Below are 18,832 nucleotides of genomic sequence, written 5' to 3'. Positions count from 1 at the left end.
ATCACACTCAGAACAAGGTCGTCAAAGGAGCTGTGTCTCTTTTGCAAGCAGGAATCCACTAGTATCAGGGCTCCATAAGAATAAAAATACTTTCTCAATCATAAAGCCCCTGTCTCTGCCAGTTTCAGATCACACCTCACCTGCTACAGTCTATGCCTACAGAGTGAATGCAGGGAGACGTGCCTCTCCGAATCCACAATGCTGGTGCCTGGGATCTTTGCTGATGTTGTTTTTAGGAAAACAAGAAGCAGCAGACACAGCAGATGTAGCAAAAGTGTAGCCTCTTCCTAACCTTCACTGTCTATACCTCATGCTAGTGCATCTAATTAGCCAAATGCAAATTACATCCAGAACCTCAGCTGTAGTGGGGACTCCAGCATCTAGAGTGAAGGGAGTCACACTAAAACTGAGATGGAATTGGGCAACAATCCAGCATTTACATTGGTAAAACATAGCAACAGGCCATATTATGGAGCATCCCGTTCTATAGCAACAATAAAATACCTCTTTTAATCATTTTTATCCCTGCCTACTTCAAAGTAATTTTAAGAAGTTTATGCTAACTGTTCATAATCAGGCCCTTAGGGATTCAGGAAAAGTTAAAAATTTTCTGTGCTCTCTTTTATCATCTTAGGGGGAGCATAATATATTTGCTTCAGAAGAAATACGTTAAGCATCATCCTTCCAGGATATGCACATTCCCATAGTTTGGTGGTTTATCATCTTCAATTTTCACATCAATTCCATGAAGCAGTGTATCAGTTAGGGATAGTATTCAGCTGTATGTCACAAACATCCACTTAAAGTGTCTTAATCAAACACAGTGTTTATTTTCCAAACATTAAAGGTAGACTAAAGCTGGACAATCTGGGGCCACTGCAGAGACCTCGAGGCCTGCCTTTCAGCTCTTTCACCCTAAACTGTGGCCCTTCTCTTTTTGGACATAGACGGCTATTCTACTTCCAGACATTGTTAGCAACTTCCAGGATAGAAGGAGAGGAAGAACAAAGTTACAAGGCATCTAGCTACCTGGCTAGGTTTGCCCTGTTATTTGGTGGTGTTTACACAACCACCTTGTGACTTCTGCATATATTTCATTAGTCCCAGAGGTGTCACAAAGCAACCTCTATCTGCCAGGAGCTGGAGGAACGAAAGACTGTTTTGTTTTGTTTTGTTTTGACCAGGCCTATTGCCAAAATCAGAATTCTGTTAGTAGGAAGAAAGCTAGTGTGAATATTGGGCAGGTAACTAGCAGTATCTGCCTTGAATAGACATTATTTTTCTCATTTTACAATAAGGAAACCTGGGTTCAAAGAGGTTAAGTAACATAATGCTAGCTCAATAGCTTGAGGTTTGAATTCATGCCTATGCCTGCAAATTCCAAACTTTTTGATAAACATTTATTTTTGAAATGGTTAAAACTTAATTTTTTTTTGACATGTTAAGAGGTAAATTGGATTATTTAGGGGGGAAAAAAAAGAAAAAACAATGCATTTGCTTAAGATTCCAGAGAGCAGAAGTAGGAGTGGGAATGAGAAGGCGGAAAAGGATGAGAGATTTTCTGTGGGAGTAGCACAATTCCGTGTTTTAAAAACAACAAAAACCCTATGCAGATAAGCAGCCTTGAAGATTATGGCATATTTCCAGGCTAGTTTTCCACTGCTGGGCAAAAATTTATTGCCTTGTGGCTAGAATTCATTCTGACCTGGTCAAACTCATTTTATTGGATAACTCTTTCTTAGTGCTTGAGAATTATAAGAGTTATTAACCAAGCTAACCCGAAAATCATCTCCAGTTGCTGCATAGTATTTTTCAGAGTGATTCATTCGACTCTTATTTCCCCAAACTAGCATTTTCTTGCTTTCATTGAGAAAAGGAAAATGGTATGATATCTCTGAAAGGCAAGACCACTGGGAGTAGTGACAGAGATGGGGTTACTGGATGTTCCTTACAAGCTCCCAGGGATTCTGAGATTTGAAGGACATGCAGAAGACACCAAAAATAGGTAGTCAAAATCACTAGCTTAAAGAAGAGGGTGTGGTCCTATTTGAGAGTGTACTGGCACTGACAGTAGTTTACAAGAAGGTGCAATTCAGTCAGAGAGCTCTGCAACAACCACTAATTGGTCTTTGGCACCTTGCAGCTTGTGGCTTTTTACCTAAGGGGATGGGATGGAGTCCTAACTTTGCTGTGTCCTCACCATGAACTTTGGGGATTTCCTTCCCTTAACTTTCTCACCTCCTTGAGCCTGGATGGCTCTTGGCACCAGCCATGCTAACAATCTGACAAAAAGGAATGGCTAAACCAATGTAGCCCAATCCCTGGTTCTATCTACTGAGCATATCTAATTCATCCCCAAATTGTCATTTGGGAACTACAAAAAGCAAATTAATCACACTCCTGTGAGTTTAAGCAGCAAGAGCAAGAAGCAGAGGTAAATAGCACAGAGACTGAACCTGAAAAGTACCGGGGGTAGGAAAACTGTGTAAAACATACCTGGGGTAAAGAATCTGCACAAATATTAAACTTGATTGAAGGTTGGGAAAACAAAGAGTGGTTTCCTTGGAAGGTCACAGAATGCCCTGGCTCCTCTTGCTGTTAATGCAGTTGTGAGGTATGCTTATGCATTCATTGACATTTAGCCTTGAAAGGGTGTGGCTTATAGGGCTTTGGCCAAGGTAAGTTCCCTTTGAGGATTTGGGGTCAGGGATTTTCATCTCCCAGGGGCCCAAGGAGCTGCCTAGAGGGGCTGCCTGGGAAGAAGAACACACTTCTAGGTATCTGGATGTGTGCAGTTTTTAATCACTCTTCAGGTTCCTTGCAACTAGAGAAAAGGAAGAATGTGAAATCAACAGGTTGTGCCCAGCAAAACTGAGATGGAGCAAAAGCACAAAGTGAGGTCTGTGGGGGAAGTTTCACCCGCAGAATTATGCTCCTGCTCTGGAAGTGTGTTGAGAACTCCACAGGCTTTTATAGATATCTGTCATCAGAATCCAGGTACTGGCATTCAGTAAATATTTGTTGAAAGCAAGGGCCTAGTCTATTAATTACTCTAGTCTTCAAATTATAGTGTAAGCAACACGTGAAAAGCTTGTTTGAAAATGCAGATTTCCAAGCCTAGCCATTCAATACCTTGGGCTTGGGGCCTGGGGATCTGTACTATTATCAGGCAGCTCATTTGATTTGGGACCATTGGTTCTTGGACTCTTCTTGTTGCTTTGTAAAAACTAACCTTGGTCTCTTCAAAAGTTAGCACCCAATCAAAGTAGAGACTTGACTGGAAAATACAAACAAAATATTCTTTTGCCATCTCTTATTTGTTGTTTTTGATGTTGTTTTGTTACATAACTGAATTCTTCACTGCATATTTTTTTGGCCTATTTATGGAAGAATAGTAACTTAATCTGGAATTACAAACTATCAGAAGCAACACACTATCATTTTCACTTTTCCCTTTCTTCCTTTCTCCCTTTGTCTGTCTGTCTCTCTCTCTCTCTCTCTCTGTGTGTGTGTGTGTGTGTGTGTGTCTGTCTATGTCTCTGTCTCTTTCTTTGCCTTAATGATAGTCATGACTATCATTTGTTTTGCCCTGCTGTCTGAAAAATGCAAAGTAGGTGTTCAGTTGCAACTATCAGAAGCAACAATATGTAGATTCTGAATCTGACTTCTCCAGTAATTTGTCATTATTTACAGCAAAAGCCTAAGGGACCCTGCCTGTGTCTGCCTGAAAGAGGAAAAGAGGGACAGTTCAAGAGGGAGGTGATTTGCAAGTCATTCTTTCCTCTGAAAACTTCCTCTAAGCCTGGTGTGGTGGCCTGCACTTATATAACTACTCAGGAGGCTGAGGCAGGAGGATCTCTTTAGCCCAGCAGTCTGAGGTGCAGTGAGCTATGATTGTGCCGCTGCATGCCAGTCTGGGCAACAGAGTGAGATCCTACCTCTAAAAAAAAAAAAATTAATATTAAGCATTTGTTTTGGAACGTCAAAGAGTCACAATATTTATTAGCAGTGGCATTCAATTTTTTTGACCAAGACCATACTAAAAACATATTTCATGTCACAATTCAACATACACACATACATATGTGTGTTGTGTATGTGTTTATATGAGCACATATGGAAAATCAAAACAATTATCTTATGAAACGTTACTTACCTTTACGATGTGAAATACACTCTGCTATTTTCTGTGCTTGGCCCTTTCTTTGCTTTTCTTATCCTTCCCTTCTCCCTTCCTTCTCTCTCTCTCTCTCTCTGTGTGCGTGTGTGTGTCTGTCAATGTCTCTATCTCTTTTCTTTTCCTTAATAATAGTCATGACACCATAAATGGTTTTGCCCTGCTGTTTGAAAAATGTGAAGTAGGTGTACAGTTCCAACAGTTTTGAGCAAGAAAAAAGAGGAGAGGAGCTGGAATTGGAAAACAAGTTTGTTCACTATTTTTTTTTTCTTTCTTTCTTTCTTAGTCAGTAACTCCCGTTAATTTATCCAGGTCTACCTTAGCTAAGATAGTATAAGCATCTACTTTTACTGTCTTAGAAGCTGATATTCCAAAGTAGTAGAAACGCTCAGTGGAATATATTGATAAACAAATGAGTCTGTACTTCTTACCAGCTTGACCTCCTCACTGTCTTGTATGTGACATGCTCATTTCTGCCCAGATGTCTTTATCTCTTAATCTAGAATTCTAGCTACCCGCCAAATCATTCTCTTTGCCTACTCCTCTTACTTCCAGGACCACCAGTAGAGGTTTGCTCTGACTTTCCATAAGGGAGAACACTTCATTTCCTAGAGTAGTGCTCAGTCAGGTGAAATCTACATCAAAGGAAAGATAAGCGATGCTGTTGTTTTTCAATCAAAGCTGTTATTTTCATAACTTGTAAATGAACTAGATTCCAAGGACTCAAGGTCCTCACAATCAGCTTTCCTTATCTAACAAGCAAGCTTCAGTTTCATTGTAGTGTTTTTATTGTGTGCAGTAAAAACATTCACAATTTTGTTTGCTGTTGTTGATCTGTTTGGTTTTGAAAAAAAAAATTAACAAATAAGCCAATTTTCTGAGTTATTTTTCATCACAGAGGAGAAATATTCACCTTAGCACTACCTTTGTTGTGGCACCTTTCCACCTCCCTAAAGAAAAATAGCCATCCGGTCCAGATTGCAAGTGCTACTCAGTATCCTTCTCACATATATCTTACTAAAAATGTTTTCACTGACTTTTTCTTTATTTAACTATCAAGCACTTGGCAAATTAATCTCTTGCAAGATATCTTCATTATAAATATTATTTTAATGATAAAATTATCAACCTGTAAATCTTGATCTAGCTGTAAGCAATTAGTTTTTATCTTAGTTCATTTCAGTATGCTATTGTCATTCACTGAATGCCCGAGAACAGGGAATCTATCAAAAATAATTGAGATCATCTCAAAAGGACACAAGCACTAATTTGAAAGGGCATGCATTGGCTAAGATGTGGTAAAGGAGCATTAAAAAGGTAATAATAATGATAGCAATACACTGATGCACACCAAATATCTAAAAATCCATGAGTCCATAAAGATGTTCCAAAAAAGAAAGTAATTAACCACCTCTGGAGTGTGCTAGATCAATTAATGTATTCTGAAAATCACTAAAGAAAAAGTGAAATATTAAATTTCATTGCTTGATGATATTTTTAGTACATATTTGCAGCCTCTGTGTTACCAAAGTGGATTTGGTCATATTCATAATGTAAGGCTGCAACACATTTTCCTATGATGTGAGCTTTGCCTGCTAAGATGATTCTGAAACTAACTTTGTCCGATTTTGCTTTTTCTATAATTTCATATGAATGAAATCATTCAGTGTGGTCTTTTTTATTTGGCTTCTTTCATACAGCACTTTGTTTTTGATATTCATCCATGTAGGAAAATTTATTCCTTTTTATTGCTGAGTAGTATTCCACTGTATGTGCTCATCACAATTTGCTTACCCATTCACTAGCACTTTTCCTGCATCTGCTGAAAGGATTGTTTTTGCCCTTTATTCTATTAATTCTGCCAATTACATTGATTGATTCTCAGATTTTAAAAAAGCAGCTTTGCATTCCCAAGATAAGCCCCACAGGTCATGATGTATTGTCCCTTTAAATGTTGAGTTTCATTTAGCAAAATTTTGTTCACGGCTTTTGTGTCTATGTTTATGAGCGATATTGGTCTGTAAGTCTCTTTTCTTTTGAAGTCTTTCACTGGTTTTGGTATCAGAGTAAATCTGTTCTCATAAAATGAATTCAGAAATACTTTTGCAATGCTCATTTTATGCCTTGCAGAACTTTAAGAAACATTATGCATAAAGTGTAACATGACAGGTGTCATTCAAATATATGTTTCAAATATAAAATAATCAGTTTTTACCCTGTTATTTCTTTTCCTAATTTCCATAACAAGCAGGTTCTATTCGTCTTCACATCTAGTTTGAAGTTGGTTGAATTAGTGAGTGATTTATAATCACAGATTTTAGAAAATTAGAGCTAAGTGATTTTAGGAACTATTGTCACTATATATCTAGAGGGGGAAATTGAGGCCTTTAGAGGTTGCCACGCTCTTCCAGAACAGAGTACCTTCCCACGCTTTACAGGTTCCCATCATGTAACATTCACTAAAAGCCTTTATGGGTAGGAAATGTATGAAGTAATTGCTTTGTATATATTTACATTATAAAGTTTACGTATTCATTCTTACTCTTTTTCCTTCCTATGAAGGCACACGCTGTTCTTATTCTTACAATCTCAAAGAGAGCGCAGCGAAACAATGAAACTTCAGGGTTGTGTGGCCTGGAGGCTACTAGTTGAACTGGGCATGCTCAGTCGCCAGGCAGATTTTTTTCGGTGAAGTGGAAACTACAACAGCGCGTACCGCGCGCGGAGGTGGGCGTGCCCTCGTGGAATTTAGAACGTTGCCTCAGCCAATGGGGCCTCGCGGCTGGCTGGCGGGGCTCCTCATTGGAGCAGCAGGGAGGCTAGCACAGGGCCCCCGGAGGGAGCCGCGGAGGTGCAGGTCGAAGAGGCCGGGCTACGTCGTGCCCTGCGCGTGAGCAGCTGCAGCGGCAGAGGCAGCATCCAGCGGCGGCGCCAGCAGTTCCAGCCCGTTGCTTTACTTTTTGCTTCACCGACATAGTCATTATGCCGAAGAGAAAGGTAAGCCTTACCAAAAAAGATTTCAAAAGCCTTCAAATTGTGCTTACAGTAAATCCTGGCATTGCAATGGCTCGCGCAGAACGCGCGCGGTGGTAACCCGGGGATTGGGAATCTCTTTGCTCCTCCACGCTTGTTTTTAGATGCCTGTTGCAGACGTTCCTCTCTCCCTCTCTCCCCCGCCCCCCCGCCCCGTCCTCATTGATCTCTTAATGTTACTTTCTGTCCAGTGACGCGGTTTCCCCCTCTTTTTGAACTCATTCACGCTGGAATGTTTTCCACCCCCAACAACAAGAAGCAAAAGCGGCTTTCCATTCCAAAAGGGAGTTTCCTCTTTGCAAACTGCCAGGTTGCGAATTAGTGTGAAGGGAAAACAGCGAGAGGAGAAAAACAAGTACAAGCGTATGGAGAGGGAAGAAAATAAATCAGGCAAATGTTGAGATTATTCCCATGCGGCTGTGCCCGTGGGCTAGGTGCGCCGCGGTGGCTTCGAGGCTAAGGGAGAGAGAAAGCCATGTTTAAAATAGCGCTCACCCTCCTGCTCGCCTCCGCGGCAGACCCGTATGTACCAACTCCAGTGTCAATCAGGGCTGGGGCCGGCGAGGCGGGGCCTGGCGGCCTGGACCTACCCGCAGTTCGGGGCGGGAGCAGCGGAGTTGGCAGCGTGGAAGACGGGATGGCGCCAGGGCGTCCAGTATGGCTCGTCCAAGGTCAGGGGGCTACCAGGTCCTCCCCAGCAACTGGAACTCACGCGCGGTTGGGGAAGGCGGAGTCCGCGCGCTATCCGCCTCTCTGCGCGTATAGCGAACTGGAGTCATTTTTGTCTTGTCTTCCGCCCCTTGCGGACTGTCCCCTTCTGCGCAGGCCCCGGACACCAACTACCACATTCGGGGACTCATCTCCCTCGGGGTGGGGCTTCGACTTGTCCCAGGGAGGGGAGAGAAGGCTTTCCTCCTTCCTGAGAAACCAGTGTGTGATGGCTGGTTCCTAAGCAAGTGCTTTGCACCCTCCCACCGCCAGCCTCAATGTTTCCAACAGTGTCAACCAGTGTGGGTATTAAATTTGAAGCAAAATTACACCTAGTATCCTGCTTTATCGAAGAACATGGACTAATTTGTGTGTAAAAGTGACTGCTTTATTTTAAAATACTGAAGTTTTAAAAATTCAAAAGCTTTTCCCTTCTTACATGTTATTACTAAGAATTGGGTGGAAACTTGTCTCCTACCCCACTTTTTAAAAATGATAATAATTGGTAGTGTTCAAAAGTCTTAGAGTTTGTTGTGCACATACTGTGTGCCTCACGCTGTGCACAATTTGACTTGCATTATCTCATTTAATCCTGAAAATAGCTTGAGTGGTGTTACCCCCATTCAGCTGGAACTTAAAGACATAAATTGCCCTGCATCTCACCAACCAATAACTACTAGTAAAGATTTAATCAGATGCTATAGATGCCAAAGTCTTATTCTCACCCATATCGTACTCATTTACGAAAGGGTGGGTCAAGAGGAATTAAGGAAATCCAAAGGTACTCCCAGTTTAAGAAGACAGATGGCATATTAAGAGCACTAATACTTGAGATTTATTATTTAAACTTAATTTTTGTGAAGGTATTTTCTAGCCCTGTTTTATTAGAATTAGGATATTAAGTGATGTCACCATTTTCAGCATTTTGACTGATGGTTAATGATGGGTTGGAAATTCTAGTAGAGACAAAGGAACTAATCATCAAGATATGGGTTACAGAGTAAGTGAGTTGGGGGCCATCTTTTTTTCCTGGGAATTTTTAACAAATGTTTACATAAACAGTAGGTTAGGTGTGCACGCTTTATGTATAATGGACCCTGACTATGAAACACTTCATTGCTGTTTATTCAAGGACCAGAGTTGCTGAAACCATTATTCTTACTTCCCCTGTCTACCTGTCTCAAGCAGACAGAGGGAAAGAAAAAGCAAACAAACAAAAAACAGTAAAATAACAATTGTGGTTTTGTTTCCCTGGAAGGGAGGGAACCCCCCATGCGTAAGCCAGCCAATGGTCCTGAGACTAGGGGCAAAACTGCACAGGCACCTGTGTGTCATCCCTCAGGACGTCAGAGTGTCCTCCGGTGATGGAAAATCTCTCCTTGATTAATAGGAAGGCTTTCCATCTATACCTGAAGCCTAACGACCTCAGTTGGTACCTGGGCAGGAACAACCTCAGATTAAACACAGCTATCATGGCCATCCCATCTATCAGTCAAATCTTAGAGCAGCCTCATGGAATCCTGAAGTTCACTGGAACTTATGTGGGGAACCACTGTCGTTAGGTAAAGCCTGCTTAGATACAAAAAAGAACTGGAGACAATCCATGCATAGCTCTTCAAGATCTTTAGAGTTGGGGTAACTGCCAAAGCATTTACATACTACACAGTATTTTTCTTGATTTCTTGTAGAGCAGACAGTTCTTTAGAAACTGTCTAAAGAAACAATATAATAAGCCTTAAAAATGTCCCCATAGTACTTTTTTTGCCTTCTTAGCCCCCTGTATCAACTTTCCCTAGAAATCAAGAAATGTTATTTAATGAACATCTGAGTAAGTTGTTCTGCAGAACAAGAAGTGGTACAGTAAAGGCAGTGAAAATATCTGGAATCTTGCCCTGTTGTAATACTGTAGGGACATTACAGTTTTTGCCTCTCTTGGAACTTGTGTTTACTTCAATGAGGTGATAAGACTAGCAGCACAAAACAGTTGAATAACATTAGAACTGTGTCTATGTTCCAGAATGTGTAGTTACAGATTCCACAACCAGTAGGATAGATAAGGAAAGTTTACTTTAGGCTAGTCTTAAAAAGTGTAGGCAGGACTCAAATATACAAAAGAAGTCAGAGTCATTTTTTGTTACCAGGTATTTAAATGTGTCTCCTGATTGTATCTTAACATGACCAGGCCTCAGTTTGGCAACTTCAGGGCTGCAATATCATTTCAATTAATATTAAAATGTTCTTATGACATTTCTTTGTAAGTTTTATGTGTATCTTTGTGTGTGATAGTCATAGCTACATTAAGCCAAGTGGTTTTTTATAAATGCTATAGTATTTTGTGAAGTAATAAGCACTTAGTAAAGAGTTCTTCAGTGCATATTACTCTGTAAGTTTGCGAGATATGAATGTCAGTTTCCTGTATTTATTAGGTAATGGGTGGTGGGTGAGTGGAATTACAGGGGAATTGATAACATTCATGGACTCAGTGGTGAGACAATGAGTGATGGAGTTCTCGACTGTTCTGGCCAGACATCCACAAATGCCTGCAGTGGTCATGTTGTTATGTGATGATTTGATGTTCAACAGAGACATGAGCCAGCAAGGCCTAGAATCACAGTCTTGGCATGGTTAGCAACAGGAAACACGTTTACATCTTTCTTCTTATTAATATTTTCCTGTTCCTTATCACCAGAACTATTTAAAATGTCTAGTGTATCACATCAGAAATTCTCTAATGAGGCAGTTTTCCATGAATGGAGCATGTAAACAACCATGTCTCTTGACACTTAAAGGTTTAAGGAAGGAAAGCCCATCTGCCTGTAGCTTTGAAATTCAAAATTAGGTTTTTATCTGTTTCTTTAAAATGGAAGGCCCAGTAGCAGTAGCATTGGGCTTATTAGCACAGCGGATGCCTAACTAACCATGATCAAGGTTTGTGATAGTTAATTTTGAAATTAATACAACTTGTCGTAACACCAAAAGCAGAAACTGTAAATGAAAACACAGACAAATTTGGCTACATGAAATTTTCAATATGAAAAAACTTAACAAAATTTTTAAATTTATAAAAAAATGGGAAAAAATATTTGTACCACATATCACTGAAAAATGTTTGCTATTTTAAAAAGATAGTATTTCACATTTCCTTATAGAAAAGATGTATATCTTTAGAGGAAAATAAGACTCAAGTAGACAAAAATGCTTAGTTTTACTAGAAATCAAAGAAATGTACATTGTTAAGAATAATGAGACATAATTTTTAAAATAACCAATCTGGTTTAAAAGAAGATTAAAAGTACCTACTGGCTAGTGCTGAGGGATATAGACACTTAGCACTCTCAATTATGAGAATATAATTTCCTTTAAAACATTTATTGAGTATAATCTACTTACTATAAAGTCCATTCATCCATTCAAAGTATACAATTCGGTGATTTTTAGTAAAGTATAGAGTTGTGCAACTATTATAATTTGATAATATTATATTATGAAAACTATAATCCAGTTTTGAGACATTTCCATCATTCCACAAAGGTCCCTCATGGAGTTTATAGCCAATCCCCACTCCCAGCCTGGCCCCAGGCACTAATGTACTTTTGCTGTGTGTAGATTTGCCTTTTCTGGAAATTTTATATGAAAGAAATGATACCATATGTAGTCTTTTGTGACTGATTTTTTCACTCAGCATGATGTTTTTGAGATTAGTTTGTGTTGTAGCATGTGTCAGTACATCATCCTTTTTTATTGTCCAGTAGTATTCCATTGTATGGATATACTAGTTTTTGTTTATCCTTTCACAAGTTGGTGGACATTTGGATTGTTCCGGGTTTGGATTATTATAAATAATGCTGCTGTGAATATTTGTAAATAAGTTATTGCATGGACATATATTTTCGTTTTTCTTGGGAAGATTTCTAAGAGTTGAAGTGGCAGTTGGTATGAAAGTCTGTGTTTAACATTTTAAGGAACCTCCAAATTGTTTTCCAAAGTGTGTGAGTTTTAGTTTCAGCATACTTGTTCATACTCGGTATTGTTGATTTTTTGCTTATAGAGATTCTAATGAATTTTAATTTATATTTCTGTAATAACTACTGACAATAAGCATCTTTTCATGTGTTTACTAGCATAATGTGTATCATATGTGAAATGTCTATTCAGATATTTTGCCCATTTTTAATTGGGTTGTCTTATTATTGAAAGAGTTCTTTATAAGTCTGAGATACAAGTCTCTTATCAGATATATGATTCATAGATATATTCTCCCAGTTTGTGACTTAAAAATATTTTTTTTTCTTAGTGATGTCTTTTGAAAAACAAAAGTTTTTAATTTTGATGAAATCCATTTAGTGTTACATCTAATAAATCTTTGCCTAATTCAAGCTTACGTATATTTTCTCCTAGAGGTTTTATACTTTTCACTCTTATATTTAGGTATGTTATCCATTTTGAGTTAATTTTGTGTATCGTATGACATAAGGGTTTAAATTCTTTTTTTGCTGGTAGAAATCCAATTATCTCAGCACCATGTGTTGAAAAGACCATCCTTTCTCCACTGAATTGCCTACGTACCTTTGTTGAAGCTCCTTCATAAGTGTAAAACTTTATTTCTGGACACTCAATTGTGTTCTATGGCCTGTATGTCTTTTCTTATATTAATCCTACATTATCTTGGCCTAGGTGCAGTGACTCACACCTGTAATCCCAACAGCTTGAGAGGCTGAGGCAGGAGGATCACTTGAGGTCAGGAGTTTGAGACCAGCTTGGGCAACATAGCGAGACGTCATCTCTACAAAAAATTTTAAAACTACGCTATCTTAGTATCTTGATTATTGTGGTTTTATAGTAAGATTTTAAATCTGGCAATGTCAGTCTTTCACTTTTTGTCATTTTTTCCCCAAATTGTTTCTAGCTATTCGATCTTTTAAGTTTTCATGTAAATTTTAGAATCACCTTATACATTTCTACAAAAAAAAGAGAAAAAGCCTGCCATTATTTTGATAGAGATTGAATTAAATCTATAAATCAGTTAGGAAAGAATTGCTTTCTTAGCAATATTGAGTTTCCTAGTCTGAATATGAAAGAGCCTGACATCCATAAATGCTTGCTGCATTTGATTGAGTTAAATATTGATATGGAATCTATATTTGAGTAAAGGCTCCAAAATGGTAGGGCTGTACATTTAATTATTCATTCAGTCCATGTTAAACATTCATTGGGCATCACCTTTATGCAAGATACCATCACCTTGGGAAATTAAATGAAAAATTACTGTTTTTTTCAACCTGAATGAGTAAATGCCCTTGTATTTAAGGGTTTTTCAGTCTGATGGGATAGGTAGAGCACATACACAACTATTTGTAATTCATGCCAGAAAGTGATAATGAGCCACAAGAGAAGCTATGAGCTGTGAGCATTCAAAGGTTTGTCCAGGCTGAATGTCCAAAGTAGAAACACTGAGAAAGAGTGTTGTTTGATTAAAAGGGTTGGGGGTTATATCTTTTAACCACCCTGTTGTGTTTAAGAAGTTGTCTGGAGCCATGTTTCTAAATCAGCACAAGTTATTTGACTAATTACCTATTTTTGAATTAATTTTGTTTTGTAATCCTAATTTGACTTTACCGTGAAGTCATTCATGGCTCTGATCTTCCTTTCATCCCCCATAGCACCCAGCACAGGTAGTGTAGATATTTGTAGAACAAATGGATGAATAAATTGTTTTCAAAGGAAGGAAGAAATAAATTTAATCATTTTGTAGTAAGTAGGTTTAATATTTCATATAGTGGGAGCAACTCCAGTATGGTTCTGGCATTCGCTATGTTTTATTAGCTATATGATCTAAGGTGGGTTCCTTAACCTCTCCCTAAGCTGCTAAGTTCCTAATTCTCTAAGACTCAGTTTCCTCATCTGTAAAATGGGAATAATTGTATGCTCTATTTCATTGCATTATTATGAGAATTAATTGAGATGGTGAATACAAAGAACTTAGCCCAGTGCCTGACAGGTGTAAAACAGTCAATAGATGTTTGTTGTGATGATGAGAATTTTAATTATTAAGAGAATCACAGGCTTCTAACAAGCACTAGGCCTCCATTTTGAGGGATGACAAATGGTGCACACAGTGAGTACTGGGGAGCAAGCAGATCCCACCCTGATGTCAAATTCACTGCAATTATAGGAATACATGTTTAATCACCAAATAACAAATGGAGTGTTTTTGAAAGAACATAAGCTTTAATCTTGTGCAATTTTACATGGTTGATTTTTCTCACAGAAAAAAATATGTTTAAAAATATCTTCATATAACATTAAAATTCCCTCGGAAGATCAGTTACCAAGTGATCCTCTTTTCCTATATTTTTCTCCTAAAACGTTGCTTTTGTTTACACCAGAGTTAAATATATTCCACTTTCCTGCAGGGTACAATTTGGAAATGGTGACTGAAATAAACACCATTTAAGCTGTCTGCTTTCACAGTACCTGGTGTGTTGAAATATGATGTTAGTCTCCTGAATAATTTAAAAATCACTGTCGAAGTTAACAAACCAAATCAAAATGTTGAATTCCTTTTCACTGGTTACTTACTTATTGTACATTTCACTGTCTTAGAAGAATTCAGTCAAATCACATAGGGGTTCTTTGTCAAGCTATTTATTGAATCCAGTATTCTTCTACCTTGTGGGCATATCCAGAGACAGGGCTATTGAGATATGCCCAGGGCAAATACGTATTCAGTCACACATAAAGTAAATAAAGTAAATGATGTGCACATTCAGAAGTAGGAAGATAGAAAAATGGTTTTAAATTTCAAAATTGGCTCCAAAATTTAATATTTTAAGAGAAATGTATGTGAGTAATTAACACAAATATACTTACTACTATTAAAATTGAATGAATATCAAAATCGAGCTATTTCTTGAATGCCTGGGTATACTAGACCTGAGATACGTGTTTTATATTCATAATGAACCTTAGTTTAAATAAAAATGTGAAATTATTAGAAATAAATGCAAGGGAAGTATTATTCATTTCATTTTTCATTTTATTCTCACAACAGTTTAATGAAGCAGTTTCATCTCACAGCTAAGAAGGTAGTCTCTTTCTATGAGTCAGACTGTTCTGAGCACTTTGCATTAATGATGTTAATTCTTCCAACCACCCAGTAAGGCGTGTCCTCTTCCTGTTCTCATTTTACATATGAGAAAATTGAAGCACCAAGAGGTTAACAGACTTCCCCCAAAGCACCTGTGATAAGGAATGGCTGAGTTGGGATTTCACTCCTGAAGTCTGGCTCCAGAGCCTGTGATCTTAACCAGTGAACCCTGCAGCCTTTCTCAAACACAGGGGAAAATATTGGGATTTAGTGAGATTAACAAATTTCCTCTGGGTAACACAGCTAGGAAGTGATAGAACCAGCATTCTAACCAAGCCCTCTTTTACTCAGGAATTTTGCTGTTAACTATCACACCATAATACTTTCTGCATATGTTTATTTCTAATAGCCACATGTATTTTTATTTTAACTACAGTGCCTAATGAATGAAACATGGAGGAATCAAGAGTTACGTAAACATGAGTGTTCATTAGTTTAAAATATCTTTATTACAATATAGGCTGGTGCCATGGTTTCTAAATGCCAGTCATAGAAAAAAAGTTACCCAACAAGTCATTATTATTTGTGATCCTGCCCTAAGGCTGGCCTCAGGGTCCAGTTCTCTTCTTGGTAAGAGAGGAGCATTACCATGAAGTCTTCTAGGTATTTCAGTAACTAGTGGACTGTAGGCTTATATACAAGATAAACATACGCAGTTTCCTTGCCTAAGTATTGATTGTTTTGAGTATTAAAAGTCTGACCGTTTATAATTTTCTCAGATTCTACCGTGAACTGCTGGATTTGCTATTTCCATGATATAATGTCTTCATCAATTTGCTATATATAGAATAATGGGAATACTCCCTTGTGAACAGGAACATGTATTTACGCTTGCATATTATACAGTATATTGAGGAATTTTAATGTAAATATTAAGCTATCATTACTTAGGGACTGGGTTTAAAAAATAAGTAGATGCTTTTGTTTTGGGAACTTGTCAAGAATAAAAGCTTAATAGCTAGGAATATCTACTGGACCTAAGACTGGATGGATTTTTATTTAGGTATTCTAGATTATCAGTTGACTAATGTTTTATTACAGGTGTTATTTTTTAAATGTACAAGTGATATTTTAAAATTATATCTTGATTATTTTGACCCCATGCAATGAAATACAAAATCTACGCTGAGAGGTATTCGTTTCCTTATTTCTTTTACTTTTTGCTCTTTTTTTTTCTCTTAGGTATAAACTGTGGATGTTTTTATAATATTGGACAGAATTAGTTAAGTTCTACATTGTAGAAATTCATGGTATGAAAAGTAAGGCGTGATGTATATGGAAGATAAACGTACCAAAGACGAAGTGATCAAAATATGAAGCTTTAAAGACTCAAGTTCCATATGTATTTTATTTAATACATTTTTTTAACAAACTACATTCTGACTACTCATTACTTTACCCCTTAATTACAATTTTTAATCTTATTTCCCCGTAAGCAACCATATGTAGATCACATTACAGCCAGCTGATTAGTTTTGCAAAATTACAAGGAACATTGTAACTGTGTTTACCATTTGCCAGAAATTAATGTATGTCCGAGCAAACAGGAAAATAATAAAGTAACCATCTGGTAACATCTCTTTTAAGAGCCCCGGTATAACAATACAGAGACTTTGGTCTAGTGTGAATTCTGCCACTTTTTACCTCAGGAAGGTCACTTGACCTCTTGGAAGCTCTACTCTTCATCTGTACAATGGAAATGTTAAGACTGTGCCCCTCTTTATCTCAGAAATATTGAAAACCTCAAATTCAACAACCATATAGAAGCAACTGAACATGTAAAGTACTACAAAAAATTATAGATGGTTTGGTGTTTTTGGTTTTAATACTGAGATAAAAACAACCAGATCTGTGTGTCTGACTTTTTAAAAACCCAGAATAGTACTAAAATTTTGTTCAACTCAACATAAACTATTTTTAATAGGTTATTGTTCATTGTTATTTCAAGAGGCTCATGAATGATGGAGAATAGGAAGCACTCCTTTACATATCATTTGCTCTTTGGCTAGGGCTACAGGTTAAAGCATTTCCCAAGCCGGAAGGCTTTTGCTCTTCTTAGAATCCCAGCTCTGCACCCAGTTTTGAAATTAAGACCACTAACACAAACCACTTTGAATGGTGGAGTGGATAAGAGTGTGAACTCTGAGCCAGCCTAGAAGAGCTGAATTCCAGCTCTTCTGTTAATACTTACCAGCAAGATTACCAGCTGATTAATCTTGGGCAAGTTACTCAACCTCTCTGGCTACAATTCCTAGTTTATAAAATGGATATAATCATGTTTTACCAACCTCATAAGATTGTGGTGAAGATTAAATCATTTCAATCATTGCCTTGCACGTAAGTGCAATAGCTGTCTTTATTATTCCGTTGCACCCCTTTTCCCTTGCTTTCCCGATACCCCAGTGCTTGGCATTCCCATGATGTGCACGTGGCATTTATATAATGTGATAAGTAAGTACACAAGTAGCTAAGTCAGTCAGGTGAGTGAGATCTTAAAGTCCATCTTAACTAGCTTTACTGGTGAAGAAACTCAAGTCCAGAGAAGTCAGGTGTGAGCCAGACTGGAATTCAGGCTTCTGATTGAGCCACATGCTTTCTCCATGGCCATGTTTGTACAAAATCACAGCACATAAAAAAGGTAACTCTAGTGAAAGGGACAGCTCAGCCCAAAGAGGTTTAAAATATTTAAACTTCTTTCTTTTTTTTTTCTTTTTTTGAGACAAGGCCTCGCTCGGTCACCCAGGCTTGAGTGCATTGCAGCCTCCACCTCCCAGGCTCAAGCGATTCTCACACTTCAGCCTCCCAAGTATCTGGGATTACAGGCATGTGCCACCATGCCAAGCTAATTGTTTTCTGTGGGTTTTTGTTTGTTTGCTGAGATAGAGTCTCGCTGTCGCCCAGGCTGGAGTGCAGTGGCACGATCTCGGCTCACTGCAACCTCTGCCCCCCGGGTTTAAGCGATTCTCCTGCCTCAGTCTCCTGAATAGCTAGGACTACAGGCACGTGCCAACAGGCCCAGCTAATTTTTTGTATTTTTAGTAGAGATGGGGTTTCACTGTGTTAGCCAGGATGATCTCTATCTCCCGACCTCGTGATCCGCCCATCTCAGCCTCCCAAAGTGCTAAGATTACAGGCCTGAGCCACTGCACCTAGCCTTGTGTATATTTTTAGTAGAGACGGATTTTGCCATGTTGGCCAGGCTGGTCTGGAACTCCTGGGATCAAGTGATCTACCTGCCTCAGCCTCCCAAAGTGCTGTAATTACAGATGTGAGCCACTGTGCCTGGCCTATATTTCCTTAATATTAAATATAAACCCTCATTATTGAATTGTGTATATTTACACTAATAAAGTTTCACTGAACATACTGGCACATGACTTTTTCTTTATTTTTAGTTATCTTTTATATCTGATTGCAAGAGAAATATTTTCCCTACAAAGTGGTCCTCAGAAAAGAGAGTTGCTGGGCCAGGCTTGGTGGCTCAAGCCTGTAATCCCAGCACTTTGGGAGGCCCAGACGGGCGGATGACGAGGTCAGGAGATCGAGACCATCTTGGCTAACACGGTGAAACCCCGTCTCTACTAAAAAAAAGTACAAAAAACTAGCCGCGCGAGGTGGCGGGCGTCTGTAGTCCCAGCTACTCGGGAGGCTGAGGCAGGAGAATGGCGTAAACCCGGAAGGCGGAGCTTGCAGTGAGCCGAGATCCGGCCACTGCACTCCAGCCTGCGCGACAGAGCGAGACTCCGTCTCAAAAAAAAAAGACAGAG

General features: G+C 38.6%; 1 protein-coding gene and 1 long non-coding RNA gene across 7 annotated transcripts in view; one reads left to right on the top strand and one right to left on the bottom strand.

Moving 5' to 3' along the window:
* Positions 1 to 4,951: 4,951 nt before the first annotated feature.
* Positions 4,952 to 8,053, bottom strand: LOC105517650. The gene is made up of 2 exons (XR_001002694.1): positions 7,801 to 8,053; positions 4,952 to 7,666 (listed from the first exon to the last, which is right to left on the bottom strand). It is a non-coding gene; the product is annotated as an uncharacterized LOC105517650 (long non-coding RNA).
* The window catches only part of HMGN3 (high mobility group nucleosomal binding domain 3), a 39,858-nt gene continuing 27,905 nt past the window's right edge, over positions 6,880 to 18,832 (top strand). For 5 of the 6 annotated variants that reach the window (XM_011950268.1, XM_011950263.1, XM_011950262.1 and 2 more), the window contains exon 1: positions 6,880 to 7,174. In XM_011950268.1, the coding sequence (XP_011805658.1) occupies positions 7,160 to 7,174 (15 nt within the window). In that variant the 5' untranslated portion in view covers positions 6,880 to 7,159. The remainder of the gene's footprint in view (positions 7,175 to 18,832) is intronic. The other variant, XR_001002695.1, reaches the window with a different exon arrangement.

Source organism: Colobus angolensis, unplaced genomic scaffold (genome assembly GCF_000951035.1).
Source record: "Colobus angolensis palliatus isolate OR3802 unplaced genomic scaffold, Cang.pa_1.0 Scaffold304, whole genome shotgun sequence".
NCBI classification, from domain to species: domain Eukaryota; kingdom Metazoa; phylum Chordata; class Mammalia; order Primates; family Cercopithecidae; genus Colobus; species Colobus angolensis.
The sequence above is the reverse complement of the archived record's forward strand: the minus strand, read 5'-3'. Positions and strand labels throughout refer to the sequence as shown.